Source organism: Suillus plorans (genome assembly GCF_016647745.1).
Source record: "Suillus plorans strain S12 chromosome Unknown HD556scaffold_23, whole genome shotgun sequence".
In the NCBI taxonomy this organism is placed as follows: domain Eukaryota; kingdom Fungi; phylum Basidiomycota; class Agaricomycetes; order Boletales; family Suillaceae; genus Suillus; species Suillus plorans.
The window spans coordinates 69,513-88,893 of record NW_024537407.1 but is presented as its reverse complement, the minus strand read 5'-3'; the positions used below and the strand labels follow the sequence as shown (position 1 = coordinate 88,893).

Genomic DNA, 19,381 nt, shown 5'->3' with positions numbered 1-19,381 from the left:
AGTCTAAGCACAGCCCAACCTCTCTAGTTGCACCTGAAACATTTAGTAGTACGTGGAGTGCACTGATATCACCCCTTGACTCTCTCATTTCTATTTTCAACTTGAAGCATCAACTTGGATAGCGGTATGCACATATATAACACGAATGTTATTGTTATGCGTGTATCGAGTTCGCTTCATCCTCCACCAATACGACCGTAACGGTCTCAATTAATGATCCCGCTTGGTGGCCTATCATCACAGATGCTGAGTCTGTTTGGTGTGTGTTATCCGAGGTTGGTCGCTGACTGGATTCGTCAGGCTTTATTATATACGTCGCAGAGAATTGGACGATTGTTCTAGCAGTTGCAATGATGTGGGTGAGCTTGGCACTTGTGAGACCTCAGTGATATTGACTTGACCGAAATATGTTGCAAGTCATCACCATCACTCGGTTACATGCCATTATCCATACATCAACGATCCAGAAAGATCCTGATACTCCTCATTGTCACCTTCCTGGCTAACAACATCTTCGATATCATGGTGACCGCAATGACAACGATGCATAGTTCAGGGGGTACGCTTAATTATAGATGAAAACAAACGTGCATGGGGCTCATTGATGAATACCAGAGGAACTCATTCCCTTTGGCGCTTATCTGTGCTCGATTTACTCTGCGAAAGATATCGTACTTCTGATTTCTCTTACTTGGATACTCTGCACCGTGTGGGAGGTCTTCACACTGTGTCTCGCAGTCTGGGTAGCGGTAAAACACTTCCGTGAACTGCGACGACATTCAGCAGGTCCTAGGGATGATCGGGGACTGTTTTAAGGTGTCGATGAAAAGTCACGTGGCTTACTCTGCGAGGTAAGATATTAACGTTCCTTGTTTCCACTGAAGGATCGGACATGGTAGCTTTGTTACTGCTTTTTGCTTCCAGTTCATTGCTAGTTTGCCTCAATGGTATGACGATCTTTCACCTACCTCTGCATACAACTACGATTCATCATTTCTATAGAATCTATCTTACCTAGAAATTCAGATTTATTCTGGCTTGGTTCCTCTTCTGATAGTCGTGCAGATTTCCGTGCTGGGACCACGCCTGATCCTTGGCGTTCGAGAATATCATGCTGAGCTCGTGGCCCATTCTGACGCAGTAACCGCACCGCCCAGTGGAGGCTTATTGTCCCAAGTTCTATCTCACTCTAGATCTTGTCATATTCAATATCCAGCTCGGTAGTATCCCTGAGTGACGAGAGCGCACATACGGCTAGGGCGAGGGTCATGTCATGATCATCGGCATCAGACGTACCATCATCGTCCCCGTCAAAAAAGCTGACAACGACCATATGGGGCGATCTCCACGTCCCTCGGCGTACGGAAAAATCATCACCGCACCCACTGGGTGGGAAGAGTGCGGGTCCATGAAGGGTTGATGCTCGAAGTAATGTTGATGGGGATGTGCCCAGTGCGTACAAACTAGCATCTGGTTAGAAATGGAGGCTTGTGCGGGAAATCAAGCCAAGCAGAGATGGCCGCCGCGAACAATAATAACATCCGGGGTAACGAAGTTAGGCAAAAGTACTAGGTACCGATCTGTTATACTAGTGCTAACACACCTTCAAGTGATGATCGGCAGCCCAGCCGCTACGAGGGACAGTAAATGTTCAATACCATGGGGGAACACTTAACCCTTCGACAATTGGCCAGAGTTGAACGTTGAATATTATGATGGATGTCAAGACAAGAATGTCAATAACACTCTAAGCTAGATCTAAGAGGTCCGGCAGTATGTCTCCTTGAAATCTACTTCGGAGAACCAAATAAACTAAATCAATACCATCACGAAAGTAGGAATAAATTCGCCTGCTCTTGATAGGACATCGGACACTTCATATATCAGTAGTAGTATGAAATGCACGGTGAAGTTTCACCGTGCATCTTATACTACTACTGATAGTCGATGTATGCATGCGCTCCTGGAAAGCGATTGAGGATATGGGTAAGATGTATGACATCTAAGTCATTTTTGCCACCAGGAGAACTTGAACAGCCGCCGTAAGGGGAAGGACTGCAAGGGAACCAAGGCCAGACCTCTATAGCGGGAGGCTAGTACTCTATCTATCGAGGACAGCTACGACAACGCGCGAGGCTACGAGCCAGGACTCCTGCCACCGCGCCAGGACACCTGCTACTGCGCCCGGACCTGCCTAGGTCTGATGGGACGCGCTACCTTTGTTCACTCACTGAATACAGACATACATACGTGTTATTGCATACAGTAACAGTTTTGAGATTCCAAGCAGCCCGACTATGTAGTCGTGCCAGTCTGACGTGATTCAAGAGTTTATACGTATGGGTCATGCAAAATTCCGAGCGCCACGTCAGCACGTCTTGTATACGTTTCTGAGCGCGGTTATGGCATATTTATTTATCAGTAATTCCACACTGGATCCACTTCGACTCAATACACCTTCTGGCTGGCTTAAGCTTGTCTACTTACTAGTCTCTGTCGGCCTTTGTTGCAATGCTTCTATTTTCTCTAGCCACGCTCCTGGTGTTATTGCCCACAATTGTGTCTGCAGCCATATTTCCTCCTGACACCAAGGTCAAGATGCTAGACCCAAAAGGTTTTCGTAAAGCTATGAAGAGTAATGTACGTGGCTTTTAATTCTGCCCTTAATTAAAACTGAATATTCTCATTCAAACCACTTTAGAGGACGAGTGTAGTTGCGTTTGTTGCCCCATGGTGCGGGGTGAGTTCCAGAACCATGGTTTCGTTTCAACTGACTAACAAGCACACCAGCACTGCCAACGGATGGCTCCCGAGTATAGCAAGGCTGCTCAGAATTTGAGTCCACTCATTCCGTTTTATGCAGTAGACTGCGATGCCGAGTTGAACAAGCGGTTGTGCGCGGAACAGGTGCGCATCGCAATTACCCCTTAGTGCAGTCGTTTCAGACACTCGTTCAGGGTGTTCAAGGGTTCCCAACTCTCAAAGTCTTTCCTCGTGGTGGCCAGACCGAGCCTGAGCCATACGACTCTAACGAACGTACTTCTGGCAAGTTCATCCGCTGGGCCTCGCGCTCCGTACCCAACAACGTAAAAGCTCTCCCGCATATCCACGACATCCCAGCGTGGTTGGACAAGGTTCGGCTCTCAAATATCCTGCCTCTTGGCCTCATGACCCGTGCATCCCTCACAGACGAGCGACCTCCCACGTATCATCCTCTTGAACAAGGACAAGAAGTTTCCTCTGCTCTGGCAGGTCCTTGCGAATAACTACCGGAAGAATATGGCGTTTGGGCATCATACAGACCCAAATGGCGCATTTGCGGTATCGTTAGGGTTCCCAGCGACTGTGGAGGGCAAGACGTCAAAGGTCATCGTGTATCCACCAGGATCCAGCGTGCCAATTTTGTATGAAGGTGCGTGTTTTACGTACACGGCTTTGATTACTTGACAAACATGACTACTTAGGGATGACCAAGTATGAGCCATTGACCAAGTTTTTTAGGTCCATATTGGATGGGTCAGCAGACATCCTCCAAACGTCACCAGAACAATCTGTCAGGGATGAACTGTAATTTCCTTGGATCAACGTAAAGTGATTAGCATCTTCTACTCCAACGTGTTTGGAGGCACCCGCGGACATATCATCAATCTCACACGGTGTTCGCCAGAGGTCGACATCCTCATATTCTGGCCAGTTTCTTGATGGGAGGAAAGCCATGCGCGTGCTAACGGACAGAAAAAATATTTGATTATGATTCATATTCTATATTCTGCATAACTCCCATTTCCTGCAGATATAGGATGAGCGCTCGTCACTTCCATTGAAATCTGAATTCCAAGTTTGTATCTCAACACGCGTTCTTTATCAATCTTTCACCTCCTGTGAAGTCTCTCAGGTTAATTCGTTAGACCGTCTTCCTGGCGTATCCGTTCAGCCAACACCCTTCGCTTTGCTTCTTCGGCGTTCCTCTTGATTCCTTTTTGTATCTCTCGGTCCCAGTTTGTTCCGAGCCATACCACACCATATTCAGATAGGCCTACTGTGAAGAGGCCGATGACTTGACCTGAATGAGGATGAGTAGTGATTTCGCAAAAGGCACGGGATGCGCACCGATCCAGAGTCCCTGCAGGCCAAGACCAGTCTTGAATGCGAGGGTGATTCCGATCGGCAATGCAAGAATGTAGTATGCAACAAGGTTGAACACGGCACCAAGGTGTTGTTTGCCTGAAAGCACTGATGGGTGAGCTTCCCATTTCACATCAAATGCTTGCCCACCTTGACCGCGAAGGACACCACCGCAGGAGTTTGCCAGAGCGTCGGCGATCTCATGGTACCTTCTCAGTTTGCAGATATCGCGCATAGAGATGTACTCACTTGAAATGAAGCGACTAGAGGCATTACTCTACTGACAAGCTGGACGACATCCTCATCGTCGCTGAAGATATAGCCAAATTTCTATTTGCCATTTGGTAAAAAGCACATTACGAGACAATCGTTGACGTACGTTTCGGACTGCTAACATGATCATCATCACTACGAAACCAATGATGACGCTAATAAGGGCAATAGCATGGGCTGCGTTCCTGGCGCCGATGGCCGTTCGTGCCCCGATCAAGTTTCCAATGCGATTTGAGGCGACGACCCCTGGTGAGATGTTAGCCGCACGAATCGTCCGTTGCGTTGGACACTAACCGAACCCAAAAGGCAGCGTGCTTATGACTATGGATGCGGTTAATACATTATGAGGTGTATGAGTGAAATTCATACTTTGATCGGTGGTCATGATAACAGACTGTGCTGCCAGCGGAAGCTTTCCGAGCCGGCCTGCTGCAAGGGCTACTATTTCGAATGCAGCCCTATTCACAGTAAGTGGGATACCTGAGTCGGGGACAGTTGCGGCTCACCATTCTGTGCCTACCATTAAGATACCCGGGAGTGCCAATTTGAGGAACTCGACGCAGCTCTCGATGTTGAAGACAGCTTTGGGTTGAAAGCCGCCCCACGTAGCGTTTTGTTTGTGCGCGGAAGACATCGATGTCATTGCAATCAAGAGGAAGAATGCACACCAGTATGTTATGGAAAGCGCGACAGGGCAGCCGAGCATGCCCAAGGAAGTATAATGAATAAGGAAAATGTTAAGGGCGATATTGATTGGCGATACTATGATCAGTACCCAAGTAGCGGCCTTCATAATTCCTGCATATTTTGTAAGTCAACGGACGAATGCTCGGCATACAACTGACCTTGGCATTGCAGGTATTTCTTGAGGGATTCGAAAGCAATGTACCCAGGCGCGCCGAAAATCAAGATCCTCAGAATAGCTTGCACATCCTTGCAAAGGCGAGGGGGCTCTTTGATGGCCAACAAGGCAGGTTCCATGAATGCCCAGAGCACGCCGACGGGAATCAGAAGAATCCAGAGTAACACTACACAACGCTGGAAATGCACAGCCAGATCGGTGGAACGACTTCCTCCTGTAAATGCCTGAGAGCCTAAGGTATCAAGGGCTGATCCCCCTCCCAGTGCAATGCACCAGCCTACAGGACGTGGGATCATCCTCGCAAAAGAGAATTAACGGGGGGCTACTCGCCAGTAACATAGGCCAGCATCATCGAAAATGCCGCCGCAGAAAGTTCTTCTGGGCCCAGACGGCCTGTGATCACGATCGACACTGTCTGAATAGAATTCTGTAAGATGTACGACAATATGACTGATTGACATCGGTTGTTAGTTAATGCTTCCTGAGGCTGACGAAATCCAGCCTACCAGGAATTGAATCGATGACAAGGGAGGCCAGAAGGCGAGGTCCGATTGTTTGGTTCTCTCCTGCCACTTCGGGAAAATTCTGAATGGAATGCTCATTCGGTTGCTGTGCGCGTTGAGCGTTGTGGAGGAGGGGTGCTGTTTCATGCATGGATCTAGTACGTGACATGATGCGAGACTTAGTGAATGGCCGTTACCAATTCCACAGTCTTTATAGCTGATTCCGATGCAACGGACTATATAACGGAACCTCGGATTGTCCCATGCCGATGCCCTTCCGAAACCCTCTGGAACAGCATGTATCCTTCTCAAAATGAGGCTTGCATCGTGTTTGATCCTACCTCGTGTGGAGTATTTTTGTGAGCCGATTTTTCCGACTCATTTCCATTTCACTATCCCTGATAAGCTTCATCTGACAGATGGGGCCTTGCGTTTTCAGCCTCATGGCGGAAAGCGTCCTGCACCTGTGATGTTATCAAGACAGAATCACCATCTTTTGTGATACTCGTGGCGTGGTAGCGGTCATGAGATACGAAAATTTTCCCGTCAGAAAAGCTTTTTAAGTAGCCTAACGCTCATTGAAACTCATCAGATTCTACCCTCTAGAATTTTCCCCCGAGATGAAATCACAAGCTGTTGCTCTGTTCGCTTTGGTGTTCGCTGCCGTAGGCTTCGCCCATGACCATCACCACGAAGACCAAATTCCTCTGAACTATGTCAAATACCCCTACCAGGCCGTGTATCCAGGCGACAATGAAGGTATACAGTAAACCCTCCTCCTATTGACTGCGCTCACCGGCACCCGCGATGTAGTGACCGCGGACTCTATTTTTTCTGGAATTACCACATTTGCGAAGCTACCATGGGTGCAATGTCTTGGCAAGGACCGAGATACTACCTTTGATATCGCATTTATCGGCGCACCTTTTGTACGTCATTGCATATTCATTTATTCAAAAGGTTTATTCTAGTGTTCTGCATAGGATACCGGGACATCCTACCGCCCTGGTGCCCGGTTCGGGCCTGCTGGTATTCGTGCCGGATCCCGCCGGTTGACATTGTATGGAGGATACAATGTTCCCCTCGAGGTCAACCCATTCCATTCTGGACTCAAAATTGTAGATTGCGGTGACATCCCAGTCACTCCCTATGACAACAAGTTTGCCATCCAGCAAATCGAAGGCGGGCACAAAGAGCTCCTTCACCGACCTGCTTTTTCTCCACTTGGCAACGATGCTCTCACCGGCAAGCCCCTCGTTCCAATTTCGGTCGACGGAAAGAATCATCCACGGGTAGTCACACTTGGTGGTGACCACACGATTGTTCTGCCTTTGCTTAGGTTCGTTTTGCTTCTAGCGGGTGATTTGCAACTGTTACTCAATGTTACGTACCCAGGTCTATCCACTCTGCATATGGCCCAATTTCTGTCATCCACTTCGACTCCCATTTAGATACCTGGAAACCTTCTGTGTTTGGAGGCGCCCCTTCCGACCAGGCCGCTATTAACCACGGCACATACTTTTACTGGGCTAGTCAGGAGGGTCTGATTAGGAACGGAAGCTCTATTGCAAGTATCTTATTTCCTTGCCTTCCAACATCTATCACCGAATGCTTTGATCCTATTTTATCATTGAACTTCATCTAGCATGGCGCTATTAGGACCACGCTATCAGGACCAGCCGATTATGCGAATGACGACGCCTCTGGCTTCCGACGAATCGAAGCCCGTGAGATCGACACCATAGGTGAACAAGGCCGAGGATTTATCGTTATCCATTAACTGAACATCTCGTAGGCACTGACGGGATTATCAAAAGGATTCGGGAGACTGTCGGCGATCGACCCGTTTATCTGTCCATTGACGTATGTTGGGATTTCATATTCCTGTGGAGCGTTCAATTAACTTATTATAGATTGATTCCATCGATCCCGCATTCGCTCCTGCGACGGGCACCCCAGAAACCGGTGGTAAGTTCGTATATCATTTTTAGATGATAAACTCAATTACCCCAAGGCTGGTCTACACGCGAGTTACGCACCATCATCAGAGGCCTGGATGGTCTCCACATTGTTTCGGCCGATATTGTTGAAGTTGCTCCTGCATATGATACCAATGCAGAGCTTACGACCATGGCCGCAGCCGATGTACGTCATGAATATCAAAACTTCCGAACCGTTTTCAACCCTAGCTTCGCAGGTACTTTTCGAGGTTATTAGTGTCATGGCCAAAACCCCCTTGGGTAAAGTCGCGAATTAAGCGAGAAGATTCATTTTACCTCAGATCACGTTAGCTGTTTTCCTCTCGGCAGCAAAACAAATTTCTTGGTATTCATTTCCTCCTTTACTATTGGAAATCTCCATCTATGCATTATTAGTTTAGTTCTGTATCAAATGCCGTTGGCCGCAGAGTAGTCACTATTTGCGTTCGCAGTGTACGACATCGTTGTTTTAGATATCCAATTGCAATCGTGTAAAATATCTAGCACATGCTGCTCGCCATTGAGCGATTGTCTCTATTGTACATGGTTTTCGAAGGATCAACGGCTCGCTACCCCGAACAGGAAGGTTAGGATTCAGCGCGGTGTGGAAATCCAACATTTACTACTAGTAGTTAGTCTCCCACAGGCAGGCTCTTGTACATCACAGAAGGAAAACAGTTGTTCCTCCGCTACATTAATTATACAAGCATCCAGAATCATGGAGTCCTGCGTACGTTCAGTATATTACCGTGTCCCATGTTCTTTTACGTCGTATGCTAACGTACTTGATCTATAATAGAATCTTGAACCGGCGCAGGATGACGCTCTATGACAGGGCACCCCTAGTCATCATTATTTCGCCATACTTTGATAGGCTATGCTTCATGTGTCATGATGGATGCGAAGAAGAGTTGGTCGATACGTGTTGCATTACATACTGACCGCGCGGGCTTAAAAACGTTACTATCACTTTTTTGTGTACTTAGGGGCCTGGGCCCTGCCAGGAGACACGTCAAGAAGAAAATGGAGGTAACACAAAAATTGCATTGTACACATGCCGCGTGGACGCGTAATACCTCGGTCTCGAGCAGAAGGCTAACAGTTCTGAATCAGTGTGTACATCGGATAACGCATCCGAATCGGTGGCCCGTTCATCGGACGCTGGTAACCCTATATTCTTGATTTGTGACAACATATAGACAAGCGCAGGAAGTACTGCATTGCTTCTCTGTTTCAACTTAGTAGTCTTCCACAGGTGCAACGCACCATATTTAGAGCACCATATTTGATTGCATCTACGCCACTAGCATCTACAAATGTGCTTTGACAACGGACCAAATATCACCCTTCAAAGCTCTTTCCCCTCTAAAGACGATCTGGGATCGTCAATATTCTTGATCGGGCCATGGAACCACTTGTGCGCTGAAACAATCCAAGAGATAGACGCAAAGACGAAAACGCCCATGATAATCACGACAGCGTAGTCTGTACCATCTTGTCAGCAACCGAACCAAGGCTATCGGAATCATTCGATATACGTACTCATCCCCGCCGGGGTGGTTGTTTGTGTTGGGGGAAACAGTAATAAAACAACAATGAATGATACCCATGCAACCGCTATGATCCCAATAGGTATATACCACCTTCCCAGGCTGAATGTGCCAGGGACCAGCTTATCACGGCCCGATGTGATACGAAGGAAGATAGGCGTTGCATAAGACACGTACAAGCCGATGACGGAGGCCCTGGGACGTGGATGACTCCTAAGGATATGGACTTGACGAAGTGAAATCCAACGTACCCTGCAAGAGATGAAAGTGCGGCAGCGGAGAAACCTAACAAGCCACAAACGGCGGCACCAGCCATTACCAACCAGACAGCATTTACAGGAGTTTGCGTGCGCCGATTGATCCGCTTCCACCAACGAGAACCGGGAAGAGCGTTATCTCTCGCAAAAGCAAACACGACACGAGATGCATCGACTCCTTGTGCAGCTCCCGTCACGAACTGATCAACCTATTATTCATGCGAAAACAAATAATGATAATCTTCAGCGTACCTGGACAACAATGATAAGACTCCATATTGCCAGCATCCCTCTTTTTCCAAGTACATCCAAAAAGAGCTGGCCCATGGGAAGTGGTAAGGCGCCAGACAACAAGTCGGTCACTGAAGCCGTTGCAAAGGAGCATGCGATGAAGAGAAGCCAGCCCAGTACTTGCGTCCCGAACACACCCACGAGGATTGCAATGGGCGCTGTACGCTGAGCACCGGCTACCTCTTCAGCGATGTGCGCAGCAGAGTCATCTAGCGTTCTATGAAGTCAATAGTACATCCGCAGATGACATCTACACACGCACAGCCCGTGAGCGTCCACATTGGAGCCGTGAAAGCAAGAAGGAAAGCCCATCCATCTGTACACGCGGTCGGTCAGTGCTATCGGATCACGGGCCAGTGCTCACTGTTGCTCCATCCTGTGTTGTTCTCGAACATAGTGAAGGCATCTTGTGTAGATACTTTGTTATCACCAGAACAGACAAGTAATGCAATGATGGCGGCTATAGTGGTACCAACTGTTGGAAGAAAATGTGATCTAGACGTTCATCTACCCCGTGTAAACCAATACTTGCCGTTGACAATCACGTAAAACAGATTTAAGCGGGCCAATACGTTCGTGGCAGCAGAGCACACTAGGCCATGTGCAAATAGAATGGCAAGTAAGATGCCGTATGTGGCACCAGAGCTCACTATCGTTGCTCCATCAGAGCTCACCGCAATCGCGGTAGTGATCATCTGTGCACTATACAAAGTAAGTCACAGGAAGTATAGTACTGCTTAACGAACCATGTAAAGTCGATGGAACACACGAGAGTGACTTGGCCCGTGATGTTGGCCCATCCTGAAAAGCCCATGATGAGATAAGTTTCTATTTGACAAAATATTTTCCCAACCTGTGATCCAGCTCGCTAATGCAGAGTATTTCGGAGGTGCGAGTTTAGCGGAAAAGTAATAAAGGCCAGCAGAAGTCCTAGGCCAAAACGCGCATGTAGTCACAGTATTCCAGAAGGTGATAAAAATATTTACGGCATTGATGATACCAGCTCTGCCATTGAAGATGCCACCGCCATCACAAAGAAACAGGGAATCAGCCATCCCCAGACCATTCCAACGTGACCACCTATATACGGACCTCGGTTTCACATGCGGCTGATATTGAAGAGTACTAGGCACACACCTGAGACCAATGGAAATGAGAATGTCGATGATACCGAGGCCACCACACCCATGATTGAAAAGGCAAAAGCAATTGTCTCGATCATCTGGACGGAATTATTTTGCTTCCATACGGGCGGCAACTTGTTAAGGAGTGTCACTGACCGAGAACTCGCGCTTGAATTCGGCTTTGTAGCCAAGTTCAGCGAGTAGTGTATCGTCTGCATTGCGTGGTGGAGTGGAGTAGCCCTTGACGCTGGTAGTGTTGACGCTGACTTGCGCCTGCTTCTCCGAGCTGATCGACATTTTCGAATACGACACGGGGTTCTTCAACTTACGCTTCTTTTACGCCATATACTTATATCGGTCAAGTTGGAGATAAGGGCATGGGCGCTTGATGCAGGTTACTAAGGTCGTGTCTGGCCATCTGGGAAAGAGCCTCCTTGCGGAAAGACATGCGACGCTTCCCTTATCTCTTGACAGTGACGTGTTGTCATCTTGGGCCATGCGGGGGAATGAGAAGGCACAACAAGAAATGAAGTGCTTATGTAATGGATCCTCTCTTGCCAAGTTCAACCAGAGGATCAACTTAGTGGTGTCCAGTGTCCATGCCTCAATCCCCTCAGAGTTCGCGAACTTACTTATAGCTTTAGTCGAAATTTGCACGATTGCAGCAGCATGATGCGAATTCTCGAGTTCAGCTAACAGTCATCTAGAATAAATTCATCACGGACCGCGTCGCTATCTACTAGGCTTATATTAGATCGTTTGTGAGTGAGCATTGGCTGCATCTCCCGTTACCGGTCCTTGAAAAGGGTCATGGGACTGTATCGTACGTCCCCTCATATATATATCGTTGTGATATCATTCTCACCGTGACTAGGACTCAAAGATTCTCCATCAACACTGTCTGAATCTTCTTGCGGCTCAGCAATGCCCAGAAAAGTTCTCATTGGATTTGGCGTAGATGTTGATGCTGTGGCTGGTTGGTATGTTGTCTTCCATTTGATCATGAAAAGAATCAGCGCCGAGGACTATTATGCAGGCTTGGGTCCTATGGAGGAGAGGATTCTCCGTTAGATATTTCACGAGTATGGTCACGGTACAATCTTTATATGATCATCGGGAGCTCAAGTCAGGCAGGGAATGTATGCGGGAGAAGTTGGAGTACCTCGCCTTCTGAAGCTGTTTGATAAGTATAAGATTAAGACAACCTGGTTCATCCCCGGTCAGTCCTAAGTTCAATGCTCTCAAGACACGTGGAATTGATGGGCGCATATGAAGGACATAGCTTGGAGACATTTCCAATGCAAATGGAAGCAGTTCGAGATGCCGGTCATGAAATGTAAGCTTCCTTGGCTGTGGAGATCCTTATCTTTCTTATGTCATGTGCAGAGGTCTTCATGGATATTCCCATGAGGTAAATGGTGATGGTATCAATCCTGGGCATCGAACTGAATATTTCTAAAGAACCCTGTCTCTATGACCCTGGAACAACAGCGCGACATTTTGGACTACACCTACAAGCTTCTTACGGATTTCAATCATGGTGTTCCTCCGAAGGGCAGCGTCGCCCCTTGGTGGGAAACCAGCAAGGAGGGGACGACGCTGTTGTTAGAAAAGGGCATTGAATATGGTCACAATTCATTACTACTCGTTTCAAGTGAAGCATTGACACCGTTTTAACAGATCACTCCAACATGTCCCACGAGTAAGGCGGTCTACCTGTTCTGCCAGTGATTGCTCATAGGAATACTCGCATTCTTTCAGTTCGCAGATGTATTATCTTCGTGATGAAGATACGTGGACGAAGATTGACTACCAGGCGCAAGCTCACACATGGATGAAGCCGCTACAAAGGGGCAAGGAAACAGGACTCGTCGAGATTCCTGCTAACTGGTTCGTCAATTGTATCACTGGTGTCTTGCCTTCCATGCATCTTACACAATTGAAAAGGTACCTTGACGATCTTCCCCCGATGATGTCAGCTCCCGCTACCTCTGTGCAAGTTCAACCTACTGACATCAATCTAGGTTCATTAAGTCGAGCTCAAACTCGCATGGTTGGGTGTGTTATCACGTTTGAAGCACTTCTGGGGTGTTTCGTTTATGTATCCGACAGGTTAACACTCGAGATGTCGAGCAGCTTTGGAAAGACACTTTCACTTATCTGTATAGGTAACAATACTAATTGTGTTGCAATACACTATCTAATTACATCACTTAGAGAAGAGGAAGATTTCGTATTCCCTCTCACGATTCACCCAGATGTCAGCGGGTGAGTCTCTCTTTCTCCCTTCTTCGATACTTGAGCGTCTCTGAGTGTTTTATTTTGGTACAGTCGTCCACACGTGCTTCTCATGCTGGTGTGTTTCATCCAACATGCTCCTTGCTCTCTAAATAACTGGCGATACATAGGAGCGTTTCATTGAATGGGTCAATACCCACGATAACGTACACTGGGTAACCTTACATGGGATGGCTCAAGATTTTAGAGCCAGTAAAGAACCAGCACCAGGTGCCGTAATGCCTAAAGGCTTCGCACAACGTCTGTGAAATGCTGTACATCGTGTTGTAGAAGACTTCTTCACGCGGATGAATATTGAATGACGCGAGTCAGTATTCCATAAACTCGGTTTGATAATCTACACGTGTAGAAGGCCCCAAGAGATATTACATCATGGATCGTGGCCAAAGCGAGCTGCAATCATAATACAAGATCTCTTCTGCAGCCCTTGTCTTTCTAAAGACAGGCTATATAAAGAGCCCTGTTCTAGTCTCTTTTTCACCAGAAGTACTAACCTAATAAGATGCCCCGCGAGATCCTCATAGGATTTGGTGTTGATGTGGATGCTGTGGCTGGATGGTAAGTTTAATTCCTTGTGAGCTCCGAAATGACTGTATTCTATGCGACCACTTTAGGCTAGGCTCGTACGGTGGCGAGGACTCTCCCCTAGACATATCTCGCGTATGATTGAATTGCTTTCAACCGAACCTATGGCATTTTTACCTGATGATCTTTTAGGGCATGTATGCGGGCGAAGTTGGAGTTTGGCGAGTATTGAAGTTACTTAATAAATACAACATCAAAGCTACTTGGTTCATCCCAGGTGAGTTAGAGTTTTGTTACTGGGGGTTTATTTATCACACCATTAATGTGCAGGCCATAGCTTAGAAACGTTTCCAAAAGAGATGGCAGCTGTCAGGGACGCAGGTCATGAAATGTTAGTCTTGTGCCTGTGTCATGGTGACCATTGACTGATAGCTATCTAGCGGACTGCACGGTTATTCGCATGAGGTGCCTGCGCACACTTAACCTAACTTGACTCAGGTGGCTCAGCTAATTTTCCACAGAATCCGGATGCATTGACGCCAGAGCAACAACGTGACATTCTTGATTACACATACAAATTACTCACGGACTTCAATCACGGAGTGCCTCCAAAGGGCAGTGTAGCGCCATGGTGGCAAACAAGCAAGGAAGGCGTTGCCCTCCTTCTAGAGAAAGGAATCGAGTATGGTATGCCTGCGAGTTGTGTCACGATATTGGGTCGCTCTTATATTTCCATGTAGATCATTCGAACATGTCTCGCGAGTAAGGATCTGGGATGTGTGTACCTCACTTGGATACTGACTGCCGTGTTCGCAGCTCCCAGGCACACTACCTTCGTGATCAAGATACGTGGACCAAAATCGACTACAAGGAGAAGGCACGTACGTGGATGAAGCCTCTTGTGAGGGGAAAAGAAACAGGTCTTGTTGAGATCCCTGCTAGCTGGTAACACTGTCCCTTGCCGGAGTGATCAATCATAGCTAACTTTTCTATCAAAGGTACCTCGAAGATATGACACCAATGATGTGCGTTTTATGCTTCAAAGAAAAGCGTACTTCATTAACGCAAAACATAGGTTCATGAAGGCTAGCAGTAATTCTCATGGATGGGCAAGCAAAACATGGTACAATTCCTCAGACCGTTTACTGACTTGACCACGCTTAGGTGGCCCCTCAAGCTGTCGAGCAGCTTTGGAAAGATACCTTCACATATCTCTACAGGGAAGAACAAGATTTCATTTTCCCGCTAAGTATTCATCCGGACGTGGGCGGGTACGTCTCATACATTGCTTTCGCATTTAGAATGATTAACTTAACTTATTTGATTTAGACGTCCCCAGGTATTACTCATGCTGGTAAGTAGTTCTAATGACCTACAAGCGTGCCTATGTGACACGCATTCCTGCGTTTAGGAACGGTTCATCGAATGGATCAATACTCATGACAACGTGAAGTGGGTTACGTTCCATGAAATGGCAGAAAGGTTCAGGGCGAAGAATGATCCTCCTTCAGGTGCTATGATGCCAAAGGGATATGCGAAACATAAAGCACGTCTGTAGTAACGCTAGCTGGTCGTTGAAAATCATACACAAAGCGCTTACCGTTCATGATAAGCGGTCAATAGGAGGTTTTCCAAAATAGGATATGATATTTTGAATTGAAGACATTATATAAAGGCGTTCCGAACATCCCGCTTTACTCATCCATGTACTAGCCTGAATATATAACTCCTACCTCGTGATCAATGATGCCTAGGTCTCTGTGGCACATGCACGTCCATATCGTGGATCCTATAAGAACTTGTGATTGTTTATCCCGGCCCACTGCCAAGTTCAACTCGAATCTCTCAAGTCGTCTTGTCACTTACACCTCGAGCAAACATGGCTATCCCACCTATCCCACACATCCCTGATGAACTACAGAAGGGTGTCAGTGTCGTCGTCGAGACGAAGTACGGTCCCATCAAGGGTGGCAGAACTACGAACGGCGCTTCAGTGTTCTTAGGTGAGGTTGTCGACCAAACCCTTCGCGCTCGTATGCTGAACCAAGTATTTAGAGGTTCCTTACGCGTTGCCACCCGTTCGCTTCCAGGACCCAAAGCCACTACCTCCTAATTATCGATATGAAGACAAGGACTACATTTATGAGACCAAGCGTATGTCAAATCATCAAACTCTCGTAAATCATTGTCACAAGACGGAATTCCCTTAGACTGTGTTCAGCCTTCGAATGATGGACAGGGTGCAGCGACAGCACCAGCTGATCGCAAGGGCTACGGAGAGCCGTCAGAGGACCCGTAAGCGATTCAGGATATTTTTTCCAGCTCTAAATCTGATACTTTCATTCTTCAGCCTCTTTGTCAATATTGCGTGCCATTCATCATCGAAACCTGGGGCGAATCTTCCTGTCAAGGTTTACATTCACGGAGGGTCCGTTGTGCATAGACCTATAACTTTCGGGGACTCATTGTCGCAGATTTCTTCAGTTTGGTTCGCCCCATGGCTTGAGCTCCCAGTCACAATATGTGGCCGAGTCAAGGAAGGAAATTCATATCAACATCGGCTATAGGCTCTCGGTGCTTGGTTTCCTTGCGTGCGACGAGCCCAAGATAGACGGAAACTTTGGCTTCAAAGATCAATGGTTAGCGCTTCTGTGGATTTCGGAGAACATTGCATCATTTGGAGGTAAGCTTGAACGCACGCCATGTCAGAGTTAGTCGATATCCTGACATCATGTGTAGGTGACCCGAGCAATATTCAACTTTCTGGGCTGTCTGCTGGTAAGTGAAAGCTTCCTTTGAACTCACATCATTGCTAACGAGCAATAGGTGCCCATGCCGTACACCAAATCTTGCACCACCTTTCACACCTGCCACCAGGGCAGAACTCCCCGTTCCGTTCCGCCCATTTGCAATCAAACGCAATGATGTGAGTCACTTTTATCACTTGCCGTTAACTCACTCATTGCCTGCAGGACTATCCCTAAAACCCCGTTGGAGCTGAGGCAATCCTTCCAAGCCCTTTGCCGCGCCCTCAATCTCGATCCTAATGCCCCTGACGTTTTGGAGACCCTGAGAGACCCTGCCAAAGTTCCTATCAAAGCTATGATGAAGGTAATAGAGACAGACGAAGTCGGTGTGGAGCACGGCACGTACCGGGGATGTTTTGATGGCAATTGGATCCCTACCACACCCGATCCAATGACCTGGCAACGGTCGGGAGGCCTTGCTCGTGCTCTACGCGAGAAAGGAGTCAAGAGCATTTCTATTGGCGATCTGAGCGAGGAGTGGTACCTTTACGCGATCGCGCACCCGGTTCAAGGTCCACAGGATGTGTTCCCTAACATCTTGCGGTACTTCCCACGCCCCGTCGTTGAGAAGCTCGTGAAGAAGTATCGGACGCTCCCAAGTACAGCAACTGTCGAAGAATCGATGAGGCAGATGGGTGATATTCTAAGTGATGGACAAGTGCACATCCCCGTGAGGATGTTTGCAAGAGATTTCCAACAGGCGGGGTTCCCAATTCTCAGATATACGATTCGCTGGACTCCAGAACAACTGCGTCCAAAAGGTATATCAGTATCCATAGAGTTGTGAGATGATTACTGAAGCTCGTGCAACAGGGTGGGTCACGCATGCAACTGACCGCTGCTTCTGGGCTCTCCGTATCCCGAGCATGAATTATCCACAGATGAAGAAGGCGATTGAATGGCTTGACGCATTCGACAAGGAGATCGCCGCCCTCGAGCAACAGGGCAAGCCGACGCATGAACTTGATGAAGCTCTGACTATGCAGGAGGACCAAAGCATCGTGTGGGCAGAAGACAAGAGATGGGCCGAGTTAATGAACATTGCAAAGATCTTACCTGGTGAATCTTAAACATTGTTGAATTTTCGCACTCGTGTAATCTAAGAATGATGATGATCTTTGAGCAAAATTTGATGCATAATGAGTTCTACATCCGGCCAGCCTGAATTTGAGTCTGGCGATTTCGTTTTGGAAAACAAAATCGCTGAAAGAAATCGCACAGTTTATCATGACCAGTCTTACCATTGTCCTGCCCTGAATATCATATACTGAATACTAAGGTATCTATATATAGTACTACTTCAATATGCTCTTTAGAGGATTCAGTGACGACAACGCGGCCGCATGGATATGGCGTGTTCAGCGCTCAGCGCTCAGTTCTTGGGTTCGTTGAACTCTACCAGTACATAATGACACGACGTCGCAGGAATACACCAAAACAACAAGCCAGAACAGAACTTGCAGGAGGAGCTCAGAAGACAGACGGCTCTCCGAGTCCGTGTGCACCTACAACACAATACCAACATTTCATTCCACGATTCATATTACGAAGATTCCAAGTCGGTCCTGTGAAGTATGTTTTCAGTGTCCTCTCGAGCACTCTGCGTGTCGGACAATAGACTAGAACACTGAATGATGTTCTTTGCAGGTCCAAAACAGAACGACAAAAAGAATTTCGACGCACCGGTGTTGATCCTGAATACGTCTACTACTATGACATTGCCACGGGTAGTCTTGACATTCGTCCTATTGGAAAGGTTTACGGCGTACAGAATCTCTACCAGGACGTCCGAAACATCTATAATATCAACGAGCTGGAGGAGAAATTAGCAGACCTCGAACGTCATGCAGCCTCCATTATCATGGACTTGCACAAAGCGCTTCCTCAGGGTACTTTCACTCTGAAGCGGAGGCCGCTAGAACTCCTGCGAAAGTTCCTATTTATTATGCATTATCGCAATGTATCTTGCTCCAACACCTACTTTCAAGCGGATCACCCGGAGAACGCAAGGGGCCGCCAGTGGATTGAGTCCTTCATGAAAAAGAAGGGTATTCAATCCGCTGTCGAGTTTTGGCTATACGTCCTCAGATACTACCTGGACACATCGCATTCAGACATCATGCGAGATGCTGCAGAACTCATAGATAAGTACGGCGAAGAAGGTCTTCAAAAAATGATGACTGAATCGCATATCCCACCTGATCTCGAAAACCACGATGCGTACACTTACCATACTCATGCGGACAACTACTTCTTCAGCATCTGGGAAGCCGCGGAAGGGGAAGAATTTATCCTCACGCACAACACATTTGGTTTGTGGGAAGGGTTGGGAGGTGGCTGCCCTGGCCTGCATCGCATATTTGTAGTCAGCCCTCGCATTGCCCTCGTCCTGCGGCATGTGATATTGCGTCCAGAGATGAAGGAATATATCAAGCCGGGTTCGTTAGTGAGCTCTTTGCTTCACGTGAATCCAGTACCACCCACTCCAATTTACGCCAGCGGAGAACGCGGGGCACACATCAACGACGTAAATTTGCAATCCGCGATGTCACTTGCACGTTACAGATCCTCCCAGGAAGGGGCGGATGACAGTTTTGTGTTCAAGATCACAAAGCTGTCGCGACCCCAAACATCGGAGTTCAATTCCGTTCTATTAGTCAATGTGACGAAGACGGGCTCTTTGACCTTCCTGTCAAGGAGGAGTATGCTCCGCACCGTGCGTGCGTTCCGGAGTTTGCCAGCCAATTTCCTTGAGAGCGAGCTTCTCGTTCCGCTCATTGCGCGACT

General features: G+C 47.5%; 9 protein-coding genes across 9 annotated transcripts; 7 read left to right on the top strand and 2 right to left on the bottom strand.

Moving 5' to 3' along the window:
- Positions 1-213: 213 nt before the first annotated feature.
- Positions 214-815, top strand: HD556DRAFT_1442375 (uncharacterized protein; the record flags this gene model as incomplete). The annotated part of the gene is made up of 4 exons (XM_041306450.1): positions 214-250; positions 301-359; positions 418-559; positions 616-815. The coding sequence occupies 4 exons, from the start codon at positions 214-216 to the stop codon at positions 813-815; spliced, it is 438 nt and encodes a 145-aa protein (XP_041160996.1).
- Positions 816-2,511: 1,696 nt separating this feature from the next.
- HD556DRAFT_1235907 (thioredoxin-like protein) lies at positions 2,512-3,571 on the top strand (the record flags this gene model as incomplete). The annotated part of the gene is made up of 6 exons (XM_041297782.1): positions 2,512-2,640; positions 2,702-2,740; positions 2,791-2,907; positions 2,958-3,134; positions 3,190-3,412; positions 3,465-3,571. The coding sequence occupies 6 exons, from the start codon at positions 2,512-2,514 to the stop codon at positions 3,569-3,571; spliced, it is 792 nt and encodes a 263-aa protein (XP_041160995.1).
- A 325-nt stretch (positions 3,572-3,896) lies between these two features.
- HD556DRAFT_1236094 (MATE efflux family protein) lies at positions 3,897-5,914 on the bottom strand (the record flags this gene model as incomplete). Its single annotated transcript, XM_041297798.1, has 11 exons — positions 3,897-4,063; positions 4,111-4,224; positions 4,276-4,324; positions 4,375-4,455; positions 4,505-4,644; positions 4,693-4,719; positions 4,768-4,856; positions 4,905-5,196; positions 5,244-5,557; positions 5,587-5,710; positions 5,767-5,914. The coding sequence occupies 11 exons, from the start codon at positions 5,912-5,914 to the stop codon at positions 3,897-3,899; spliced, it is 1,545 nt and encodes a 514-aa protein (XP_041160994.1).
- Positions 5,915-5,970: 56 nt separating this feature from the next.
- HD556DRAFT_1365637 (arginase family-domain-containing protein) lies at positions 5,971-8,309 on the top strand. The gene is made up of 11 exons (XM_041302777.1): positions 5,971-6,122; positions 6,183-6,308; positions 6,370-6,522; positions 6,577-6,692; positions 6,747-7,102; positions 7,159-7,330; positions 7,409-7,508; positions 7,559-7,626; positions 7,677-7,731; positions 7,778-7,908; positions 7,961-8,309. The coding sequence occupies exons 3-11, from the start codon at positions 6,384-6,386 to the stop codon at positions 8,018-8,020; spliced, it is 1,197 nt and encodes a 398-aa protein (XP_041160993.1). The 5' UTR covers positions 5,971-6,122; positions 6,183-6,308; positions 6,370-6,383; the 3' UTR covers positions 8,021-8,309.
- Positions 8,310-8,886: 577 nt separating this feature from the next.
- On the bottom strand, positions 8,887-11,497 carry HD556DRAFT_1365612 (amino acid/polyamine transporter I). Its single transcript, XM_041302776.1, has 12 exons — positions 11,121-11,497; positions 10,978-11,062; positions 10,827-10,920; positions 10,694-10,770; positions 10,587-10,641; positions 10,373-10,542; positions 10,205-10,315; positions 10,103-10,156; positions 9,802-10,049; positions 9,544-9,749; positions 9,285-9,487; positions 8,887-9,227 (listed from the first exon to the last, which is right to left on the bottom strand). The coding sequence occupies exons 1-12, from the start codon at positions 11,259-11,261 to the stop codon at positions 9,091-9,093; spliced, it is 1,581 nt and encodes a 526-aa protein (XP_041160992.1). The 5' UTR covers positions 11,262-11,497; the 3' UTR covers positions 8,887-9,090.
- A 9-nt stretch (positions 11,498-11,506) lies between these two features.
- Positions 11,507-13,742, top strand: HD556DRAFT_389208 (carbohydrate esterase family 4 protein). Its single transcript, XM_041310466.1, has 15 exons — positions 11,507-11,787; positions 11,848-11,944; positions 12,001-12,046; positions 12,099-12,183; positions 12,240-12,300; positions 12,351-12,375; positions 12,426-12,591; positions 12,645-12,666; positions 12,726-12,854; positions 12,912-12,938; positions 12,989-13,022; positions 13,077-13,132; positions 13,182-13,232; positions 13,296-13,320; positions 13,373-13,742. The coding sequence occupies exons 1-15, from the start codon at positions 11,775-11,777 to the stop codon at positions 13,508-13,510; spliced, it is 975 nt and encodes a 324-aa protein (XP_041160991.1). The 5' UTR covers positions 11,507-11,774; the 3' UTR covers positions 13,511-13,742.
- On the top strand, positions 13,356-15,506 carry HD556DRAFT_389423 (carbohydrate esterase family 4 protein). Its single transcript, XM_041310467.1, has 13 exons — positions 13,356-13,820; positions 13,877-13,922; positions 13,980-14,064; positions 14,118-14,178; positions 14,228-14,252; positions 14,309-14,474; positions 14,528-14,549; positions 14,604-14,732; positions 14,786-14,812; positions 14,863-14,896; positions 14,952-15,058; positions 15,117-15,141; positions 15,199-15,506. Exons 1-13 carry the CDS (start codon positions 13,765-13,767, stop codon positions 15,343-15,345), a joined length of 930 nt encoding a protein of 309 aa, XP_041160990.1. The 5' UTR covers positions 13,356-13,764; the 3' UTR covers positions 15,346-15,506.
- On the top strand, positions 15,431-17,730 carry HD556DRAFT_1365600 (Alpha/Beta hydrolase protein). Its single transcript, XM_041302775.1, has 9 exons — positions 15,431-15,790; positions 15,843-15,941; positions 15,998-16,082; positions 16,138-16,215; positions 16,262-16,470; positions 16,527-16,565; positions 16,614-16,713; positions 16,760-17,355; positions 17,408-17,730. Exons 1-9 carry the CDS (start codon positions 15,667-15,669, stop codon positions 17,662-17,664), a joined length of 1,587 nt encoding a protein of 528 aa, XP_041160989.1. The 5' UTR covers positions 15,431-15,666; the 3' UTR covers positions 17,665-17,730.
- Positions 17,731-18,002: 272 nt separating this feature from the next.
- HD556DRAFT_1235960 (uncharacterized protein) lies at positions 18,003-19,322 on the top strand (the record flags this gene model as incomplete). The annotated part of the gene is made up of 2 exons (XM_041297788.1): positions 18,003-18,166; positions 18,242-19,322. Coding segments are annotated over 2 exons (1,245 nt in total), but the record flags the coding sequence as incomplete, so codon positions are not given.
- Positions 19,323-19,381: the final 59 nt, after the last annotated feature.